The 22,764-nt window shown below is 35.5% G+C and overlaps 1 protein-coding gene across 2 annotated transcripts in view; it reads left to right on the top strand.

The window, feature by feature from the left end:
- Positions 1 to 22,764, top strand: part of LOC145256370 (uncharacterized) — a 58,519-nt gene that overhangs the window by 9,160 nt on the left and 26,595 nt on the right. For both annotated transcript variants that reach the window (XM_080115195.1, XM_080115194.1), the window contains exons 3-5: positions 3,170 to 3,266; positions 8,477 to 8,598; positions 10,197 to 10,311. In XM_080115195.1, the coding sequence (XP_079971321.1) occupies positions 3,170 to 3,266; positions 8,477 to 8,598; positions 10,197 to 10,311 (334 nt within the window). The remainder of the gene's footprint in view (positions 1 to 3,169; positions 3,267 to 8,476; positions 8,599 to 10,196; positions 10,312 to 22,764) is intronic.

Here is a 22,764-nt window from a genome sequence, read left to right as displayed (position 1 = left end):
GTATAATTATTTGTATAACCATATGTATGTTAGTGTGTACAATTGATTGTTTAATCATATGTATATTTGTGTGTATAATTGATTGTTTAATCATATGTATATTTGTGTGTATAATTGATTGTTTAATCATATGTGTATTTGTGTGTATAATTGTTTGTATAATCATATGTATATTTGTGTGTATAATTGATTGTTTAATCATATGTATATTTGTGTGTATAATTGATTGTTTAATCATATGTGTATTTGTGTGTATAATTGATTGTTTAATCATATGTATATTTGTGTGTATAATTGTTTGTATAATCATATGTATATTTGTGTGTATAATTGATTGTTTAATCATATGTGTATTTGTGTGTATAATTGATTGTTTAATCATATGTATATTTGTGTGTATAATTGATTGTTTAATCATATGTATATTTGTGTGTATAATTGATTGTTTAATCATATGTATATTTGTGTGTATAATTGATTGTTTAATCATATGTATATTTGTGTGTATAATTGATTGTTTAACTATATGTATATTTGTATGTATAATTGATTGTTTAACTATATATATATTTGTATGTATAATTGATTGTTTAACTATATATATATATTTGTGTGTTTAATTGATTGTTTAATCATATATATATTTGTGTGTATAATTGTTTGTATAATAATATGTATATTTGTGTGTATAATTGTTTGTATAATCATATGTATATTTGTGTGTATAATTGTTTGTATAATCATATGTATATTTGTGTGTATTATTGATTGTTTAACTATATATATATTTGTTTTTATAATTGTTTGTATAATAATATGTATATTTGTGTGTATAATTGATTGTTTAATCATATGTATATTTGTGTGTATAATTGTTTGTATAATAATATGTATATTTGTGTGTATAATTGTTTGTATAATCATATGTATATTTGTGTGTATAATTGTTTGTATAATCATATGTATATTTGTGTGTATTATTGATTGTTTAACTATATATATATTTGTTTTTATAATTGTTTGTATAATCATATGTATATTTGTGTGTATAATTTATTGTTTAACTACATATATATTTGTTTTTATAATTGTTTGTATAATCATATGTATATTTGTGTGTATAATTGTTTGTATAATCATATGTATATTTGTGTGAATAATTGATTGTTTAACTATATATATATTTGTTTTTTATAATTGATTGTTTAATCATATGTATATTTGTATGTATGATTGATTGTTTAACTATATATATATTTGTTTTTATAATTGATTGTTTAATCATATGTATATTTCCGTGTGTAATTTCCATGTATATATTTGTGTGCATAATCGTGTGTGTTTAACCATATATATATACTTGTCTTTGTGTGTATAATTGTTTGTATTACCGTATGTATATTTGTGTGTATAATTGTTTATTTAACCATATCTACATTTGTGTGTATATTTTTTGTATAACTATATATATATTTATCTGTATAATTGTTTATTTAGCCATATATATATATATTTGTGTTTGTGTGTATAATTGTTTATTTAATCATATGTATATTTGTGTGCATATTTGTTTATTTAACCATATGAAAATTTGTGTGCATAATTGTTTATTTAACCATACGTATATTTATTTAACCATATGTATATTTATTTAATCATATGTATATTTCTGTGCATAATAGTTTATTTGACCATATGTATATTTGTGTATGTAATTGTTTGTTTAACCATATTTGCGGCTTTAATTGTTTATTTCACTATATATATATGTATATATATATATATATATGTGTGTGTGTGTGTGTGTGATTGTTTATTTTACCATATGTATATATGTATGCATTATTCTTTTTTGACCATATGTATATTTTTTGTAGAATTGTTTATTCAAATATATATATATATATTTGTGTATTTGTGTGTATAATTGTTTATTTAACCATTGATATATTTGTGCGTATAATAGTTTTTATTTAACTATATATATATATTTGTTTGTACAATTTTTTTTATTTAATCATATGTATATTTGCGTGTATCATTGTTGGTTTAACCATATATATATTTTGCTATGTGCGTGTGTGAAAGTCAGCCAGTGGTAACGAAAAGTTTTTTCTTTTTACATTTTAAGCATTGCCATTTTACGAGATGCATCCAATTAGTTTCCAGACTCTTTTTGTCTGATCACTTTCATCGATAGTACACTCATGAAACTCTTTCAAAATAATCTTTATTAGCTTCTTTTCAATTGTTGTTCCATTCTAACAAGTTCTGGAAGTTCTCTTGCTTGAGCATGTCAAAGGTCATTATCACAGCCTCTTTCATTTCCCCAGTTGTCTCATAACGACAGCTTCCAAGGTTTTTCTAACCAAAAGTCACAGGGAGCAAGGTTTGGACTATAGGGAGGCTGAGGAACTACCTTGATGCTCATCTTGGTCATGACATCGCCTTTCTTTCTGATCTTCTCTGAGCACCCTTAAGACAAATGCAAATCTTCCGCATCATCAGTGCCTCATGAATAATTGTACATACAGTTTACACACTGACATCAAACTGAGTACTTATTGTCTCTATAGACATACAACAGTTCTTATCCATGAAATTCTTTATTTGGCCAATCAACTCTGGTGTTCTGACTTCCTTACTCCTCCAACACTTCTCATCATTTGTCACAGAATTCTGCCTTTCTTGAATCTTTTATACCACCCGAAAGCTGATGCTTGATTCATGCAAGATTGTCCAAAAGCAGTCCGAAGCATTCTATACGTTTCTGTGGTATTTTTTCCAAGTTTAAAACATACTTTTATTGCATATCGTTCTTCTAAAGTGTCCTTATGTCCAGATTACAGTTTTTAAATTCACCAGCTGTGACAATCAGGCTTTAGTAGGGTGTATTCCAATTCTTACTGTAGCTGTTCATTTGAACATAAAAATCATAAAAATGTGGTCAGCCATCTCATAAGATGTATAGGAATAACATACTGAATTTTCAAGAGTCTATGACAATTTTAAAAACCTGTACGAAAAAGTCCGGAAACTTATTGAAGACCCCTCCTACATGAGGAGGTGATCATTTTCAAGTTTAAAGTTCGCTTTTAAACAAGTAAACTATGGATACATGTCCTATTATTTTTTTTCAAAAAAAAGGTAAGCAATTTCTCTTTTCCAGAAAAATGATCAACTTAACATTTCGGAGAATGACACGTTGAATGTGGAAACAGAAACGGATGTCGCGAATATTTATGGTGATGAATACATCGTTTTTGGTAAGAAAAGCAAAAACCAAATTTATTTCAGAAAACATTTCTATTAATATAAAAAGGAAGTAAAAACTCGAATGAATCATATCATAGAGTTCATTCAGCCGTATTTATGGTTTGGTTCACACTTATCTGTTCATAGCTCTGGTTCAGACTTGTCTATCCTTAAGTCTGTTTCAGGCTTGTCTGTCAATAAGTTTGGTGCAGGCTTGTCTATCCATGGGTTAAGTTTAGGCTTGTCTGCTCATAGGTTTGGTTTAAACTTGTTTTTTCATAGATTTAGTTGAGGCTTGTCTGTTCATAGATAAAGTTCAGGCTTGTCTGTCCATAGGTTTAATTCAAACTTGTCTATCCATGAGTTTGGTTCAGGCTAGCCTTTATATAGGTTTGTTTCTGGGTTGTTTGTCCATAGGTTTGATTCTGGCTTGTCTATGCATAAGTTTTGTTTAGACTTGTCAATCCATAGATTTCTTTTAGCCTTATCTGTCCTGAGGTTTAGTTCTGGCTTGTCAGTCTTTTTTTTTTTTTATTATTCAATTTTCACCCCAAACAAGGCACAATGCCACTTTGAAGCAGGGGGCTACTGTCAGGGACTTAATTAGCGGGGTCATTATGAAGGGAGATGAGTAGAAAGATGTTTGTTAACATTACACTTGAACCTCTGCACATCAGTGCAGTTGGGAAAGCAGAATCCCGGAAGGGAGTTCCAAAGACCCGCAGTTCTGGGGAAGAAACTATTGGAGTAAAAGGCTTTCTTGCACCTAGGGGTCTCTACTGTAAAGGGATGAGACTTAGTAGCTTGTCGGGTTTGTCAGGGGTAGTTACGTCGGGGAGGTACAAGTGTTTGCAGTTGGTCAGAGCATTCACCATTAAAGTATTTGTAGAACAGGCAGAGGGATGCAACATCTCGTCGATGGGACAGAGGCTGAAGCCTAGATGACAGTTCAGGACCTATCAGGTTGGCGACTCTCTTTTGAACCCTGTCCAGGAGCGAGAGACAAGCAGCAGATGCACCAGCCCAGATGTGACAACAGTACTCCATACATGAGCGAATGGTGGCCTTATAGCGGTATTGGATACTAGTTTTCTAGCACGGTAGAGGGAGCAAACCTTCCTTGCAGCAGCCTTGGCAATCCTCTCAATGTATCTATTCCAGTTCATATTCCCTGTAAACGTTAGGCCGAGGAGTTTAAAAGATGTACTTTCAGGCAATGTGTTCTTGGCCATTGCTATTGGTGGTAGAGAAGGTTTCTTGTAGTTATTGAAGGAAACAAGCTTAGTCTTAGCAGCATTGAATGTGACCAATCATTTTTGCCCCCATTCCACTACAGATTGGAGGTCATCCTCTAGTGTTTCTGCCATTTCCTTGGATATGTGTTCATTTGTTTTCCCCTCATATTTGTTATAGAGAGTGGTGTCATCGGCAAATATACCCATCTCTGAAAAAATTTTATCAGGGAGGTCATTTATGAATATCAGGAATAATAGAGGTTCAAGGATAGACCCCTGAGGTACTCCCGCATTTATGTCATATTGTTTAGATGTACGTCCGTCGAGGACAACTTGGATTTTTCTATTACTTAAGAAAGATTTAATTACATTATGAATTCTTCCAGTGATTCCATATGATCTAATTTTCCTTAGAAGACCATCGTTCCATACCCTTTCAAAAGCCTTAGATATATCAAGGGCTACCGCTCTACCCTCCCCTGTTTTGTCCAATGAACGGTATATACGTTCAGAAACTACAGTTAAGATATCTGCTGTTGAACGGGCTTGCCTGAATCCATATTGTTTGTCAGTCAGGAGTTTAGCAGCTGTTAGGTGCTGGACTAGGGCTTGATTAACTAAGGACTCAAATATTTTGGCGAAAAGCGGGAGGAGGCTAATGGGGCGATAATTTAGTGGGTCAGTTCTTTCACCAGAATTCTTAAAGACTGGTACTGTTGTTTTCCATCAGTCGGGGAAGCAAGATTCGTTAAGGCATTTATTGTAAAGTTTGGAGAGACCTGGAGCAACCTCGGCAGAGCATTTTTTTAATAGCACAGCCGGGATGAGATCTGGTCCACATGCTTTTGAGGTGTCTAGTTTTTATAATGGCATGTATCTGAGAAGGGATGATTTTCAAATCGTCTAGTGTGTCTATAGGTTTGGTTCAAGCTTGTCTACGCTTATTTGGTTTAAGCTTTGACAGACACAAGCAATATTTAAAGTATTTATTTTAATTGCTTTGCTACAGTTTAGGAAAAATAATGTGAGAAAATGTGATATATGAAAAAACATAAAATTGCCATCATCATTAGATAAACTTATATACAAAACTTAAGAACGTCTCAAACATATCTAAAAGCGTGTTTCATTGAATAATGTAGACAATTTCGGTGCACATATTTTAGCTTAGATCCTTTTTTATTTTCTTACTAGCGGAGATACCCGGCATTACCCGGGTGTGTGGAGGTGTAATAAGAAACCCCTAACCCTAACCCTCCCACTTCTAATCCAAATGTTCTTGTCGGTTGTATTTGTATACTCTTATCTTTGTGTAATGCCGGCTTTGCTCCTCTTCTGATGAGAAGCATTTAACTTCAAAATGCCAGGCCCTAAATAGGTTCTTTTGTTCTCACCTCTCATTTTCGATCCTTATTCATCTGATGATAAAATAAAGTTTTATGTAATTTTTGTTTATCATGTTTTTAATTTATGAATTGCTCCTCTTAACTGGATAGAGCTTTGACTATCTTGATTGGTTTGCCTTATTAAAGATAATATCTTTTTCAGATTCATATATATATATATATAATAATAATGAGCACTTTGTGTGTGTGTGTGTGTGTGTGCGTGTGCGTGTGCGTGTGTGTGTGTGTGTGTGTGTGTGTGTGTGTGTGAGAGAGTTCTTTCATATGGACTTCAAATGGCTGGGCCAATTTTATTTTAGATTTCACACAAATGTATTTTATGTGTTTGAGAGTGTATAAGAATGCCCCCAATAAGTATTGAAAATTGATTATCGAATTGAACTAATTGAAAAAATCTGATTAATGAAGAAACAGTCTGATTTTAACCAAAGTTAACATCCTTATACAGCCTAACATTACAAGTGCATTTGGGAAGTTCGATCATTGCACCAGCAGAAAGGCCAAATGTATGAAATCAACAGTAGGTTATTGAATAAGGCAGAGGTGTATTCGAAATGAATGTCTGTGTTTAGAGCACAATTAAACCATTATACTTGACTTTTGCATTTTAAACTTTAATTCAAGTCACTATATAAAAATATTTCTATAAAATCATAGTAGGTTCTCTACAGTGCAATGTCGAGTATTGTGGACTAAGTCCCCGCATGTGAAGTTTCCTCTCAGTGCACCATGGTGTGTCTCCGACTAGAGCAGGCAATGACTTGATTAGATTGAAAAAAAAAATGGGCAATTTAACCGATAACAATGTCAATAAAAGTACTGGAAGAGTGAAACAGCAATTGGTCCTCATTCAATCTAAGTCTACATCGTTTCCTAAATTGTGACACCCTGCACTGATGATTCCTGACAGGATGAAACACTAGTATCTGTAGGTATTAAAAATAATCATAGTAATAATTATATACTTATTTCTATTTGATTTTCAATTTATGTGCTAATAAGGAAAATTGATAATTACTTATATTTATTTTGCTAAAAAAATTTCCTTCGATGAGATAAGCCATTTATTGAAAATTCATGGATTAAAGATAAAACTTTAATTTTTTGTATTCCTTGCCAAACAATAAATTTTGCAGTGAATTTACATAATTTAATTCAAAACATTCATTGCATATACAGGGTGAAGTTGTTGCCTTAAATAAAACAACACTACAGCTTTATTTTAAAACTTTTATTCAAAAAATCTATTTAGATAACTTGATTATGTAGTAGAGCTGACATCTATTCAATGTAGCTGCCTGCAGCCTCAATCACTGCCTCGATATGGGTCTGGAACTGAGAGCATACCTTTTCTACAAGTGCCAGTGGGAGCTCTGCGAATACTCGGTGAATGGCAGTGATCAGGCTGGTTTTGGTGTTGTGGGAGGTCATGTTGGTGATATTTCGACGTATGACCAAACGAAGTAATCCAGCAGGTTCAGATCAAAGGAGACGGAGGGGGGGGGGAGAGCAGTGAGATAAATGGAACAAATTCGTAGCGCTCCTTCTGAAACCAAGCCTGGGTCTCTTTGGAATTGTGGGCTGGCGCTGAGTCCTGCTGCCACACCTACGGTCTTCCAGCAGTCACTTGATTGCACCAGGGAATCACCACATTCTTCAGCACATCCAGGTACATTTTGGTGTTGACTTTCAAGCTGACTTCAAAGATGTGAGGTGGCATGATGTGGCCTTCACCTGAAACCACACCAAAGACCATAACTGTGGCCGGAAACTTTGTTTTCATCACCCTGGGCATGTCTCGTTATTCATAACAATCCAGCGATGTATTTTAAGGGTGCTGGCAATGGTCCTGTTGTCATAATTTGGATCGGTAGAGAGCATAAGTTGTACAGTGGTGCATCTCCAATCTCGCTTGTTGAACACTATGTCACTTTCGGACATGATAGAAGGCTTCTATTGCTCTTGGGATTAGTACACAACTGGCCAACTAGTATATAGCCTGCAACAAAAAAAGAAAACCGGTTTTCATCAAACAGAAATGGAATCATGTTGTCTTTTCTAGGGCAACAATTTTATCATTCGACCCTGCATATATATTTTTGTTTACAGAAAGTTTTTAGATGAGACAAGTCATTGGTACCGTCGGTTTCAAACCCGATAATTGGGACCGTTTTAGATACCTATGTCAAGCTCTCATTAGCCAATACTCATAGTTTTTTAAAATACTCATAGTATTGGCTGACGAGAGCTTGATATGGGTATCTAAAGCGTTCCTAATTATCGGGGTTGAAAACGACGGTATCAATGACTTGTCTCATCTAAAAACTTTCTGTAAACAAAAATATATATATAAATACGCTCTTATTTTTGGATTTTCCTTATAATTGAGCACCCTGCTGGATTTCTTTTTCCCCCAAAAACTAATTATAAATATATGTATATATATATATATATATATATATATATATATATATATATATAGAGAGAGAGAGAGAGAGAGAGAGAGAGAGAGAGAGAGAGAGAGGGGGGGGAGATTAAAAGCGTGGGTTTTGATGATATCAAATTTTGTATTCTTTTCAGGTGGGGCAAATAATGGAAATTTAGTTGCTAATAAGTGTTTTGGAGTTTTGCCAGGGATTTTGGCAACACCAGCTCATGAACGCGGTTTACAAGGTGAATATGAGTCGGGTTGTGATTGCACTGTAAGTATATTTATCTATATTATATTTCTCTTAATCTGTCTGTCTCTCTGTCTGTTCATTATACTTTTTCATAGAAACTACTGATCTAATCTGGCTGAAATTTTGTATGGACATTTATGATGATAAGGTACAGCAAACTAACTATTATGGTATCCGTTCAATGTACAGTTAGAGGTTAATAGTGATTAACAAAGATTAATAGATATCAATATGGATTAGTTACCACAATACCACATTTACTCTAGAAGTTTTCTCTGGGCCACAATCTGGCAGAAATTTTGTATTGTCTTTGTTATGATAACGTGTAGTAAACTATTTATTATGGTATCCGTTTAATGCACAGAGATTAATAAGAATTTGTTACCACAATACGACATTTACTCTAGAAGTTTTTTTGAAATTACTGAGCCGATCTGGTTGAAAATTTGTATAGTTCTTTGTTATGATAAAGTGTAGCGAACTAAGTATTATGGTATCCATTTGATGCACAATATAATTTTAAAGTCTAGCAGCTTGAAGAAATAAACTATTACAATAGAAGGCTTTTTGCATCCGGATAATTTGCTGCGTATGTATGTCGAAGGGGGCACAAGTGCTATGAATTCATCAGAGCACCTTCCATGAAAGTACTTGTAAAAGGAATTTTGTTGATCTTGTGTTATATTGCTTCCATTAGCCATAGCTGTCATGTTGTCGAATGTATATATAATTCTTTTGTCGCTATTCTCAAAATCAACACAGAGACGAATTTCAAAGTATAAGTTTTATTTACAATCAAGCTTCTAGTTCATTGACAAAGAGAGATGTTAGTTGTAAGAGGTTGGTTGGTTGGTTGGTTGGTTGGTTGGTTGGTGTGTGACTCGCCGACAAAGAGATGTCAAATCACGCTTGCCATTGTGCTTGCTCTCTTTTTTTTTCTGTTATTTATTTTTCTCTTATATATTCACAAATCGACATACCTGGAATTGTAAACATCAAGATTTAAAATTCATCTTTTCTATTTTGCATAGCATAGTTCATAACTTCTGATCTAGGAGTGTAAACACTTCTTTGTTTTCATTTTCATTACAATTCCGGTCATTTTTGATGGGACACCAAAAATGTAGATCAACTTCATCTGAAATGTGCATGTGTGCACACCTCTGTTTTCAAATTTACATCACCACGTTTTTATATCCAATGCAGCCCAATTCTCTAGTCTATGCCGGATTGTTTTTACAGTTTTTAGGGAGCACTGAGCAGTGACCATAATCTTTTTATTTTGATCAGCGATGCGAATCATCACGATACAAGTTATTCTCTTCCGCGATTCAAATGGCGCCAAATCATCCATTCTCGCTATCATCTTGTATATGAATGAAGGAGAGTTTAAACTTTAAAATTAAGCCAAGTCGGTAGAAATAAATTTAAAAAAAACTGGGAAAAAAAAAAATTAAATGTTATTCTGTCAAATTTATCCCAAACACACTGAACTTTATTCTATAACGTCAGCAGGTAACATAACTTTAGTGGAACGGCCTTCTATTTATGTCGGCCATGCTTGTGTATGTTGATATGCATAATCGCCATACAATTATATGGATTCTCTTTTGTTTCAGGACAAAATCGAAGACTATCGCCATGATTTATATTGTGAATATGATTTTGGCTTCATTAAAAGAGAAGAGGGGCATTGCTCTTGGCATGGAGGGAAATTGTATAACAGATGTATTGGTACGTAAGATATAACAGAAAATTGTTAAACTTGCAATATAATTAACAGCCAAGAAATATAAACTAAATAAAGAGATATAAAACAAACGACTTTTACCAAATGCATTAAAATTTAATTTTCTACCGAGAAGTATACTTTTAACGTTCCAAAACTGTTTTAAATATTTTAAATTTGAAAATTAGATTCTGTTCAAGAGCATCATTTTTGACATGCAAGCCTTCTACTTTTATAGCTTCTTCCTCAGATGGCTAAATTTTGAAATTCTCTTCTTGCTCCCTGTTTTCCTGATTGTACTAAAATGCAGAAGTTTAAATGTAATGTTAACAAACATCTTACTGTTAAACTCCCTACATATAGTCCCTGCAGACATTGTCACAAATAGTAGCCCTTATGTACGAATGGCTTTATTTAGACGCTTTACTTGTTGTGAAAAAAGTGAAGAAACAAAACAATATAAATCTATATATCAAAAAAGTGAGAATGTGTGTGTGTGTGTAAGTGTAAGGACACTTCTCAACCTATGTACTCAACGAATTTTTATCTATAAACTTGAAATTTGATATATAGGGCATTCAGACACGTGGAAAACTTTTTATTTTGTCTTCATCTGAAAAAAAAAATGGCTGCTAAGGGGTCACAATTGAAAAATTGGTCCTGGAAGGAGTCATCAAATTTTTATCTGTTTGTCAACTGTTTCACGAATGGGAATACAATACTCATTCAAATGACAGATTCCTTATGTTAAGAATAAGTAGGTTTGAAAACACTTTTTTAAGGAACGTGTCAAGTTGGCCAATTGGTTATCGTACTTGACTCACTGTCTTTAGGTTTTGGTTTTGATTTCAGCTCAAAAATTTTTTTTTTTACTTATAAGAACTGAATTTTTTACAAAGAAAACATAATTCTCGCATGCACATGCCTCAGTTTCTTTCCGTTTTATTTTACTTCACTTTTTAACATTACATTTAATGCTTACGGTATTTCTGTTCATAATAAATATGAAATCTGTATTATTTAAAATATAATATTTATGCATATTTTATGACCGGGCAATGTCGAGCGGCCTTCTAGTAAACAAATAAAATGTAAATAAATCAATTTTGATAATTCTTATTTTTGTATGGTTCTTTTTTTTTTTTAAATTTTTTTATTACATTTTCACCCCAAACAAGGCTCATCGCCACTTTGATGTAGGGGGCTACTATCAGGGACATAAGCTACAGGGGTATTATGTAGGGAGTTGGGCAGCAAGATGTCGGTTTACGTTAGACTTGAACTTCTGCATGTCAGCACAGTTGGGGAAGCAGGAACCTGGAAGGGAATTCCAAAGTCAGCGGTTCTGGGGAAGAAACTACTGAAGTAGAAGGCTCTCTTACATCTAGGGATCTCAACTGTGAAGGGGTGGGATTTTGCTGCTTGTCGGGTTTGTCAGGGATATTTACATCGAGGGGGTACAAGTGTTTGCAGTTCGTCGGAGCACTCACTGTTAAAGTACTTGTAGAACAGGCAGACGGATGCTACATTTCGTTGATGGGACAGAGGCTGACAGTTAAGGCCCTATCAGGTTGGCAACTCTCTTTTGAACCTTGTCTAGGAGTGAGAGACTAGTAGCAGATGCCCCAGCTCAAATATGACAACAATAATCCATACATGGGCGAATGGTAGACTTATAGAGGTACAGGATACTTCCGGGCGTTAGTAGCTTTCTAACATGGTAGAGAGAACCTGCCTATTTTGCAGAGGTCCTGGCAATATTCTCAATGTAATTTTTCCAACTCATGTTTCCTGTGAACATTAGGCCAAGGAGTTTAAAAGATGTACTTTCAGATAAAGAGTCTTTGACCATTGCTATTGGTGGTAGAGAAGGTTTCTTGTAGTTATTGAAGGAAACAAGTTTAGTCTTGGCAGCATTGAACGTGACCATCCATTTTTGTCACTATTCCACTACAGATTGAAGGTCATCCTCTAGTGTTTCTACCATTTCTTTAGATATGTGTTCATTTGTTTTCCTGTCGTGTCGGTTATAGAGCATGGTGTAATCAGTATATATACCCATCTCACAGACAATTTTGTCAGGGAGATCATTTATGAATATTAGGAATAACAGAGGTCCAAGGATAGACCCCTGAGGCACTCCTGCATTTATATCATATTGTTTAGATGTACGACCATCGAGGAAAAACTGGATTTTTCTCTTATCTAAGAAGGATTTAATTATGTTAAATATTCTTCCAGTGATACCGTATGATCTGATTTCCTTGAGAAGACCTTCATTCTGTCAAAAGCCTTAGATATATCTAGAGTTACAGCTCTACGCCCCCCTGCTTTGTCAAGTGAATGGTATATACGCTCAGAGAAGGCTTCTTGTAATTATCGAAGGAGACAAGTTTAGTCTTGGCAGCAACGTTTCGGCCGATGGAACCTCCAATCTTTCATGTGAAGAATCCATGCATGCACATTCATGAAACAGTTAACAAACAGAATAAAATCCGATGACCCCCCCCCCGTACCAATTTTGCAATTTTTACCCCTTAGCGGACTTTTTTTTCCAGATTTTACACCGATTAAAATGTTTTCCATATGTTATATTCCTAAATACTTAGGAAATAAAGACAAACGTGAGTTACACCGAGTGGTATGTGTAATGGGGTTTATTTATAATACAGAAACGTAAGGCTGCTCGCCTAAGGTAAATAGAAGTACATAGTAACAAGTATGGGGAAGAAAGTCTAATAATCAACACGTAAGACTATCCGTCTTACTGCGACTGCTTGTCTGCCGCTGTCTGCCGCTGTCTGCCAAACAGTCCAATATATATATACAGTTTGTAACCGGTGTATAGCCAGTTATGTTCCTTCACAACACCTCCCCCTGAAGCTGAAATCTTCCTGATTTTAGCTTAAATACCTCTTCCTTTTAGGGTCAGGGCTTAATCTCCTGGTAACTTTTCTCTTTCTTGCGCTTTTCCTTCTGGTCAGCGTTACCCGGGGTAAAGGTTTCTGTCCAGCCCGTATGGTCGGTTCAGGCGAAATATTCATTGTTTGCGGTACACACGCTGGTTTTGGTATATCAAAAATATCGCACAATGTTTCCATTGGTGTCTCTTCCACATTTGGAGACAGTCTGGGACGTATTTGATTTCTGTGTCTTTTGCAGACAAAACTTAATCCTTGGATGGTATAGACCATGCTCCCAATCCTTTTTTTGATAATACCTTCAACCCACTGATTTCGTCCATTTTGAAAATTTTTGAAATATACATTTTCACCTGGGGAGAAGCACTTGGTATTAAGGTTTTCTTTTTTGAAAACTTTCTTTTTCTCTGGTAGCAGCCTATCGAAGACAGATCTTATCTTTCTTGCAAACATTAGCTCAGCCGGGGAAGAATTGACATTATTATTAGGATTTGGTGTCACCCTGTAACTTGCTAAAAATGTTTGAATACATTGTTCGTCTGTGTCCGTAGTAAGATTTTTCTTAAGTGCCCTTTTAAACGTATCTACAAATTTTTCGGCCAACCCATTCGATCGTGAATGGTACACAGGTGTTGTCATATGTAGAATATTTAGTGAGTCACAGAATTCTTTGAATTCATGAGCAGTAAATGCTGTTCCATTATCGCTCACTAAGGTTTTTGGCACTCCAAAACGGCTAAAAATTTCATTAAGCGCACTCACAGTGTTTTTTGCTGTTGGATGTCTAAACTTAAATATTTCTGGCCATTTTGAAAAAGAATCTACAATAATCAAGTAAAAATAACCATTTATAGGTCCCGCATAATCAATATGCAGACGTGACCAGGGTAGGTCCGTCTTTGGCCATGGCGTCGTTTTTACTGGAGGATCTCGAGCTGCTAATTGACATCCTCTGCATGTCTTGACACATTTTTCAACTTCCTTGTCCATACCAGGCCAGTACACATATCCTCTCATAAGGGATTTCATTCTCGAAATGCCCGGATGACCTGTATGAAATTCCTTCAGAATTTTCCTCTGTAACGTTAGTGGAATTACGATCCTCTCACCATACATGAGCACATCTTCACAGATGGAAAAAGGCGTTGTTTGATCTACCTTTTTATTTTTTTTTATCCATCCCAATTGCTTTTTCATTTTCTTAATGAAAATGTCATTTACTGCCTCTTTTTTTATTTTTTCGAAAGTTACCGGAAGTTCACGTATCATATTACACATTGAACTTGTACATTCACTTTCGTCTTTAAGCGCAGCAATTACCGTTTCTTCGAAACTTTCGCTTCTTTTAGGGATCAACCGTGATAATGCATCTGCGTGTCCTAACTTTTTTGAGGATACATGTTCCATCTTAAACTGATAGTTTAAGAGGGTTACAGCCCATCGCTGTAATCGATTCGCAGTATGTGTGGGAATGCCTTTCTTTGATCCAAATATGGTAAGTAGGGGTTTATGGTCGGTTTGCAAAATAAAAGATCGTCCATGGAGAAATCGATTGTACTTTGTAATTCCAAATATTATCGACAGCGCCTCTTTTTCAATTTGGCTGTAATTTTTCTCCGCTGCAACCAACGTTCTTGAAGCATGGGCGATAGCTTTTGTCCTACCATCCTCATACTTGTGAAGTAATACAGCGCCAACACCGTAATCACTGGCGTCCGTTGCTAGTATTAGTTCCTTTTCTGGATTGAAATGTGCCAATGCTAAGTCTGACAGTAGACATCTTTTGATATTTTGGAAAGCAGATTCACATTCCTTATTCCAGTTCCATTTAACACCCTTTTTCAGTAACTCGTTAAGAGGAGCTCTTAAATTATGTATGTTAGGGATGTAAATTGCATAGTATTGAACTAATCCCAAAAACGATTTTAATTTTGTCACTGAATCTGGAGCAGGCATCTTTTCAATTGCTTCAGTCCTTTGTGGATCCGGTCTTCGACCCTCTTTGTCGATTATTTGACCTAGATATCTAATTTTTTTCATAAAAAAATCGCATTTTTCTGGGCTCAATTTAAAACCAAATTCTTGTATTCTTTTGAATACTTCTTTTACATGCTTCTTATGATCTTGCAAATTTTCACTTTTAATTAGGATATCGTCAAGGTAGGCCATTGAAAATTCCAACCCTGCCAGCATCGTGTCCATAATTTGCTGGAAAATAGCAGGAGCAACCTTTAATCCAAAAGGAAGCCTCTTTAGCTTAAAAATGCCCTTATGAGTATTTATGCCTAAGTATTTGGAGCATTCATCGCTGATCTTAATTTGCAAGTAAGCATCTGAGAGGTCTATCTTAGAAAAAATTTTTCCTCCGTTAAGCTTAGAGAACAGATCTTCTGCGGACGGAAGGGGATAATTATGGTCCAATAGACAGTCATTTAAACCCGTTGAAAAATCTCCACAGACCCTTATTCTGTTATTTTTTTCCTTTACATACACGGTTGGACTTGCCCAATCTGTGTGGTTAACTTTTTCAATGACTTCCAGTTGTTGAAGTCTATCCAACTCTTTTTCGATTGCGTCCATCGCTGAAAAAGGCACATTCCTTTTAGGTTTGAATACTGGAGTGGCATTTTTCTTTAATTCAAATTTTGCCTCTGTCTTAATACAGAGTCCTAGTCCTTCGGCAAAAACATTGGGAAATTCAGTTTTCAAATCCTTCAGGAAGTCTTCCCTTTGGTTTGCTTTTTCTGCAGTTAAAACGTTACAAAACGAATTTATGGGTTTCTCCCATAAATTAAACAGGACAATCCAATCTACCCCAAACAGGCATGTATTCTTTCCTGGTACGACGTACACTTTGGATTTATGAGTCTGGTTAGCGAATGTCACTTTGCATTTTAATTCTCCCTTGAACTCTAATCTTTTGCCGCACACACTTCTCGCCGTCTTTCTGGTTTTCGTTAATTCAGGTCGACCTATCCTTTTCCATATATCTTCATTTATAATACTAATATCTGCACCGCTATCCAGAAGCAATGTAACCAGATGTCCATTTATCCGAACATCAACATATTTCCGTCTTTCGCAGCTTTTTTCTTTATTCATGCGAAGCGTATTTACATTATCGGTCCCTTGTCTTTTCTTCTGGGCACAGTATGTTCCTCTGAGACCACATTCATAACATATTTTGTTCCTAAACCAGCAGGTCTTATTGTTGTGTCTTAAACTACCACAACATTTACACTTTAGCTTTGGGTCTTTGTATCCTTTAAGGATCCTGTGTTCTTGGAACCTGGACTTTCTTGTGGTCCCTTGCCTTTTTACTTGCTGCACCTTAAAAATATTTTTCTCTTCAATGCGAGTGTTGTCTTTCTTTATGTTAATCAGACGTTGACACTCTTCAGTGACTTTTTGCAATGTTATGTTAGGATCCGTCTCCATAATTGTTAGGATCCGTGAACGTATATCTTTGTCCCTTGGTGCTGTGAGACCTTGTACAAAGATTAAACATTTAAATTGGTCTGCGGAAATTTCATTCAATTTAAATGATTCGCATAAACAGTTCACAGTGCAAGCATATTCTAGATAGTCTTCAGCTTCTGCCTTCTGAATGTTCAAACATTTGTATCTAGAGTGAAATAGGCTATCCCTTTTATCAAATATTTTCGACAAGGTACTAATTGTTTCCTCGAACGAAACCTCCTCCGGTTTTTTTGGTAGAATTAGATTTGCATACTTGGTGTTTTCATCAGTACCCAGTTTTTGTAGTAGCAGGGTAACTTTTTCCTCATCGGTCCAGTCTAAACATCTTTTCGTAAAAATTGTTTCGTATCTTCTGTAGTATGCAGGGAAAGTAGCACCAGTATCCGGGGAGTAACGAAATTCCGTTAGTGAATTTGAAATACCCTCGGCAGAAAAATTAGTCTTCTTCCCGGTCGACGTTAGAATTAGCTTTTCTAAATTCTTTTGCTGTGTCAACATTTGTCGTTGTAGTATGTTTGTTTGTTCTTGTTGTGCCTCTAAAGTTTTTTGTGTTCTTTCTTGTTGTTGTTGCAGCTGTTGCTGTAGCTGTTGTTGTTGAATTTGTTGTTGTTGTTGTTGTTGTTGCGCTAAAAATTGTTGAGTCATTTTTGTCTGTTCCTGGATGCTAAGGGCTAGAGCCTTAGTTAACTCTGCTAATTGTTCCATGTTAGCTTCTAGTACAAAAATGTCTTTTCGAATTCTACACAATAATTCCAAAGAAAAATCGTAAATTTACGTATATCGTAAATTAGTAGCAATATGCAGACACAACACGTTTCAACAAAGTTCATCCATAGTAATTCAACAGGCTTTGTAAAATAATTTTTTTTTTTTTTTTTTTTTTTTTTTTCAACAACGTAAGTTCATACACAAAATATTTCTTACTTCCCACGACAAATAGTTCCAATTATTTATATAAAGGCAATAACAAACAATTAATTTTCCAAAAAAAAAAATATATGGCTGCCGTTCCCACGTGGCATAAAATGGTACCATAGTCGTTGTATTTATATTTTTTCTTTCGAAACTCGTAATCCTTTAGTGTAGTTTCGAATTCAACTTGCGACCATTTTTTTTTTTTTTTTTTTTTTTTTTTACTTGTCAAAATAAATATAAATTCCACTTTACCTTGAACATGTTTCTATAATTTCTTGTGAGTTCTTTACGAAGAAAAATCCGTACTTTTCGCTACTTTAGGTAGGAAAAATTTTTAAATTCATTGACGCACGTGGTCAAAAATCCTTGTGTAGTTTGTTTTTTTCGTAAAACAAAAAATCCTTGCATTGTACACAGTCCTTGGTACGGTAATTTATCTCTGTTAAGAGAAAGAACATCCTTTCGTCGCCATTGTTATATTCCTAAATACTTAGGAAATAAAGACAAACGTGAGTTACACCGAGTGGTATGTGTAATGGGGTTTATTTATAATACAGAAACGTAAGGCTGCTCGCCTAAGGTAAATAGAAGTACATAGTAACAAGTATGGGGAAGAAAGTCTGATAATCAACACGTAAGACTATCCGTCTTACTGCGACTGCTTGTCTGCCGCTGTCTGCCGCTGTCTGCCAAACAGTCCAATATATATATACAGTTTGTAACCGGTGTATAGCCAGTTATGTTCCTTCACAACACCATATGTCTGAATACCTTATATTCCAAATTTCAAGTTTGTAGATCTAAAATTTGTTGAGTATATAGGTTGAGAATTGCCTCACATGCACATTCTCACCTTTATAGATATATAGATAAATAAGATGTAAATAAATAAATTTTGATAATTTGTATTATTTGTGGACTACTGTTCTCATCTTGAATTTTATTCTCACAACGTTTCGGCCGATGGAACCTCCGACTTTTTCAGGTGGATCTTCACAATGGTAAACTAAGGGACCTCATCCACTCCAATAATGAAAAAGAAAAAAATGTTCTTGTTATTTTTTTCTAACCAACTGTCATAAAATATCAATCAAAAAGACATATGTTGTCCTAACACTGATTTTTTATCGATTATGATAAATTATAAATAATTTTTAAGCCAAAATGCAAGTTAACTTTTTTCTTTAAATTCAATGCAATATTATTTTAAATATTAAAAAAAAAAATTATATTTGTAAAAAAAAATCTTTGCATAGCATTCTCTTATATAAATGCTTTTTTTATTTATTTATTTTTTACGCACTTATACAGTATAAGGACTGTGCTATCCTCAAAATCGTCCAGATGGTTTACGGAAAACGCCGGAATGTGCCAAACGAAAGTTTATGATTTTTTTTTTTGCACAAACACTAGCCAATTTTTTTCAATGAAGAGTATATTATTATCGTCAGTACAAATCTAACTGCATGTAAAATTCATTGAAAAACGCAAAAAAATTTAAATAAAAACTTAACTGAAAAATGAAAACGATATTCTTGAATAAATTATTGGAAAAATTTTATGAAACTCTTAGAAAAATTCAAATTCAAATCACGCTCACACTTAAAAGCTGACATAACATAAACTCGGCACATGAGTCGTCAATATGCGTACGTATTTAAATGATGGAGACCACAGTTACGTTACAAATTCAGAGATAATAACCTTTACAATTTTACAAGTTTCTATATATAACAAGTATACAGGTCGGTAGAACAAAAAACAGTCATTATGAGGCGAGTTTTATGAAGAAATATTTTACAAATGGAGTTCCACGAATATATTTTGAATTATGAAGAATCTTTTCTTTTTTTTTTGTTTTACAAAAGAGTCATCATTTATCTAGGCCCAGAAACCTCAAGGATAAGGGTTAATGAGTAGACAGTCGTCAAGGGGAACATGTCATAGTAATTGTTAGTTGTTAGTGGTGGACATTTGGTGAATTAGATTTTGTTCACATTGGACTTGAAGACAACTATATTGTAATCAACTGGAAAGTAGGAAAACGGAACAGAGTTCCACGGGTGTGCAGTTCTAAAAAAGAGACTTTGTTCATGGAATCTATGTTTATGTTTAGGCAAAGATTGTTTGCGAGCCCACCCGTGTGGCCGATACTACCGGTCAGTACGCAAGCCTTCTAGACCTTTTTCTCTCTACTTCCCCGGAGCTATGGTCATGTGCCGTTCTATCTCCTCTAGGATCCTCCGACCACTCCGTTGTATCAGTTAAGTTAAAAATGAAAGATAATAACTCTACAGATGTACCTCTCCACCGTACTGTATACCCATATTCTATGGCTGACTGGGATAGCTTCTGTACATTCATATCTGATCTACCTCTCCATTCCATGTTTAAAAAGGATGTGTCCTCTATAGTATCAGACCTAACCGAATGGTTACTTGTTGGCATAGACCAATTCATACCATCCAAAAAATTCCAACAAAAACCTAACAGCCAGCCATGGTTCTCCCCTCAATGTGCTGCTGCCATCGCACATAGAAATCATTTTTTCCATAGCTACCAACGTAATAGATGCACTAAGACTAAAACTGCTTTCAGGACCGCCAGCAACCACTGTAAAAGAGTAATAAAAAATGCAAGAGAGCTATATGCTCAATCCGTTAAATCCAAAGTAGCTGAGCAGCGGCTTGGTTCCCACCAGTTCTGGCAAATAGCAAATAGGATCCTGAACAGAAGCGTGCGTTCTATCCCAACCATTATCAATGGTCCAGAGGTCATCTTGTAAGCATCCAACAAGGCCAAACTATTTGCCAAGAACTTTTCAGCAAATTCATCCCATGCGACGAAGGCCATCAACTCCCCATATTTCCTCCTACAACACACAACACGCTAGGTAACATACAAATATCTGTATGTGAGGTCGCCAAGCTAATCAAGAACCTTGATTCCAGTAAAGCAACTGGCCCTGACGGTATTCCAATTATAGTATTATAAAAGCTACAACCAGAAATTGCCCCCCATACTTACCAAACTGTTTAAGCATTGCCTTAAGGAGAAGTGCTTTCCAACACCCTGGAAAACCTCATCATTATGCCCTGTATTTAAGAATTCAGGTGATGTCATGTCCCTCTCAATACAGATCAAAAAGTCTCCTAAGTGTCATAAGAAAGTTGCTGGAATCCATATTAAACAGAAATAACCTTCTTAGTGACATGCAATATGGCTTCCGTTCTGCTAGATCTACAGTTGATGTGCTAACAGTTATATCTCATAGAATTAGCGAATCTCTCGACAAAGGCTTAATTTCTAGGGCAATTGCTCTTGACATATCAAAGGCATAAAGGCCTACTTCACAAGATTTCCAGCTATGGTATAACTGGAAATGTTTTCACTATCATTAAATCATTTCTCTCTGATAGGCTCATAAGAGTAGTTAGTGGTTGATGGGCAGAAATCAGAGGTCCACGGTATTAATGCTGGAGTCCCTCAGGGGTCCATCCTGGGCCCAACTCTCTTCCTGATCTACATCAATGATCTCCCAAAACACATACTAAAATCATTCGTTGACATCTATGCTGATGACACAACTATCTATGGCAACACATCAAAGGCCATAAATAGCAACGTTCTATCTGATTCTCTTGAGCACGTGGTTCAGTGGGGGGAAGAGGTTAGGGTTACCTTTAATGCATCTAAGACCAAGCTCCTATCATTACATCGTAAACGCTCTGATCCCCATCTGGCATCGATTGAAATGAATGGCTCTCATTTAGGGGAGGCCCCATGTTTTGATAAGCTTCTGGGTTTGACCTTTACTCCTGATCTGAAATGAAACACATACATTAAGTCTGTGGCCAAGCTTGCTGGGAAAATGATGGGATCCTTCTACCGCTCCAGAAGATATCTCACTAATGATGCAATTCTCTATCTGTATAAAAGCCAAGTACATCCAAGGATGGAGTACTACTGCCACATCTGGGCAGGAGCTGCTAAAAACAGCCTATCCTGCCTTGACAGAGTACAAAATAGACTTTGTGGCTTGGTGGGGATGAACTTTTCTCTTCCCTGCAACCTCTCTCCCACAGAAGAGACGTTGCGAGCCTGTCTCTGTTTTATCGTTATTTCCATGGCAAGTGCTCGTCTGAGCTCCATTCTCTGGTCCCCCCCTCCACCAATCTTTCACGAAAAACACCCGACTAGCTGAAACCACTGTCAATAATTTTCCCCACGCTTTATCCGTGCCTAAATGAAAACGTAGATTCCATGGATAAAGCTTCTTTCTTAGAACTGTATGGCTGTGGAACTCTCTGCCGCTTGCCTGTTCTCCCCCCCCCCCGAAGTCAACTTGGATGTCTTCAAGTACAACACATACAAATTCCTGATGAACCACCCCTTTAAGTAATGACACCTTATCAAATCCCCAATACTAACTATTACTACGATACTATCCCACTGATTAGTGTACACACAATAACCCTTATCCCCGAGTGGCTCCTGGGCCTTGATAAGTGGTGACCCCCATGTAAAAAAAAAAAAATAAAGAGTGGAGGAAATTATTGATAGTGGTTTCAACTAGACGAGTGTTTTTCGTGACAGTCAGGCCAAGGGAGAACATTAGATTGGAGCTCAGATGAGCACCTACCATGAAAATAATGCTAAAGTAGAAACATGCTCGCAACATCTTTCTGTGGTTGCAGGAATAAAAAAGGGCATTCCCTACTAGGTGATGAAGTCTATTTTAAACTCTGTGAAGGCAGCATAAGCTGCTTCTAGCAGCTCCTGCCCAAATGTGGCAACAGTACTTCATCCTTGAGCATAATTGACTCTTATATACATAGAGAATTGCATCAGCAGTGGGATATCTACTGAAAGGTAGAACAATCCCACTACTTTTCCAGCAGCATTGGCAACAAATTTGATGTAAGTGTTCCATCTCATATCAGGAGCAAAAATCAAACCTAGAAGCTTGTCAAAACATGGAGCCTCTCCAAGACGAGAGCCATTCATTTCAATTGATGCCAGACGGGGATCAGAGCATTGATGAGATGATGGAAAGATAGAAGCTTAGTTTAGATGCATTAAAATTAACCAGTCACCTCTTTCCCCATTGCACCAAGTGATCAAAATCCGAGAAGAGAGAAT

Source organism: Euprymna scolopes, chromosome 32 (genome assembly GCF_053919585.1).
Source record: "Euprymna scolopes isolate OS-2025 chromosome 32, ASM5391958v1, whole genome shotgun sequence".
Classification (NCBI taxonomy): domain Eukaryota; kingdom Metazoa; phylum Mollusca; class Cephalopoda; order Sepiida; family Sepiolidae; genus Euprymna; species Euprymna scolopes.
The sequence above is the reverse complement of the archived record's forward strand: the minus strand, read 5'-3'. Positions and strand labels throughout refer to the sequence as shown.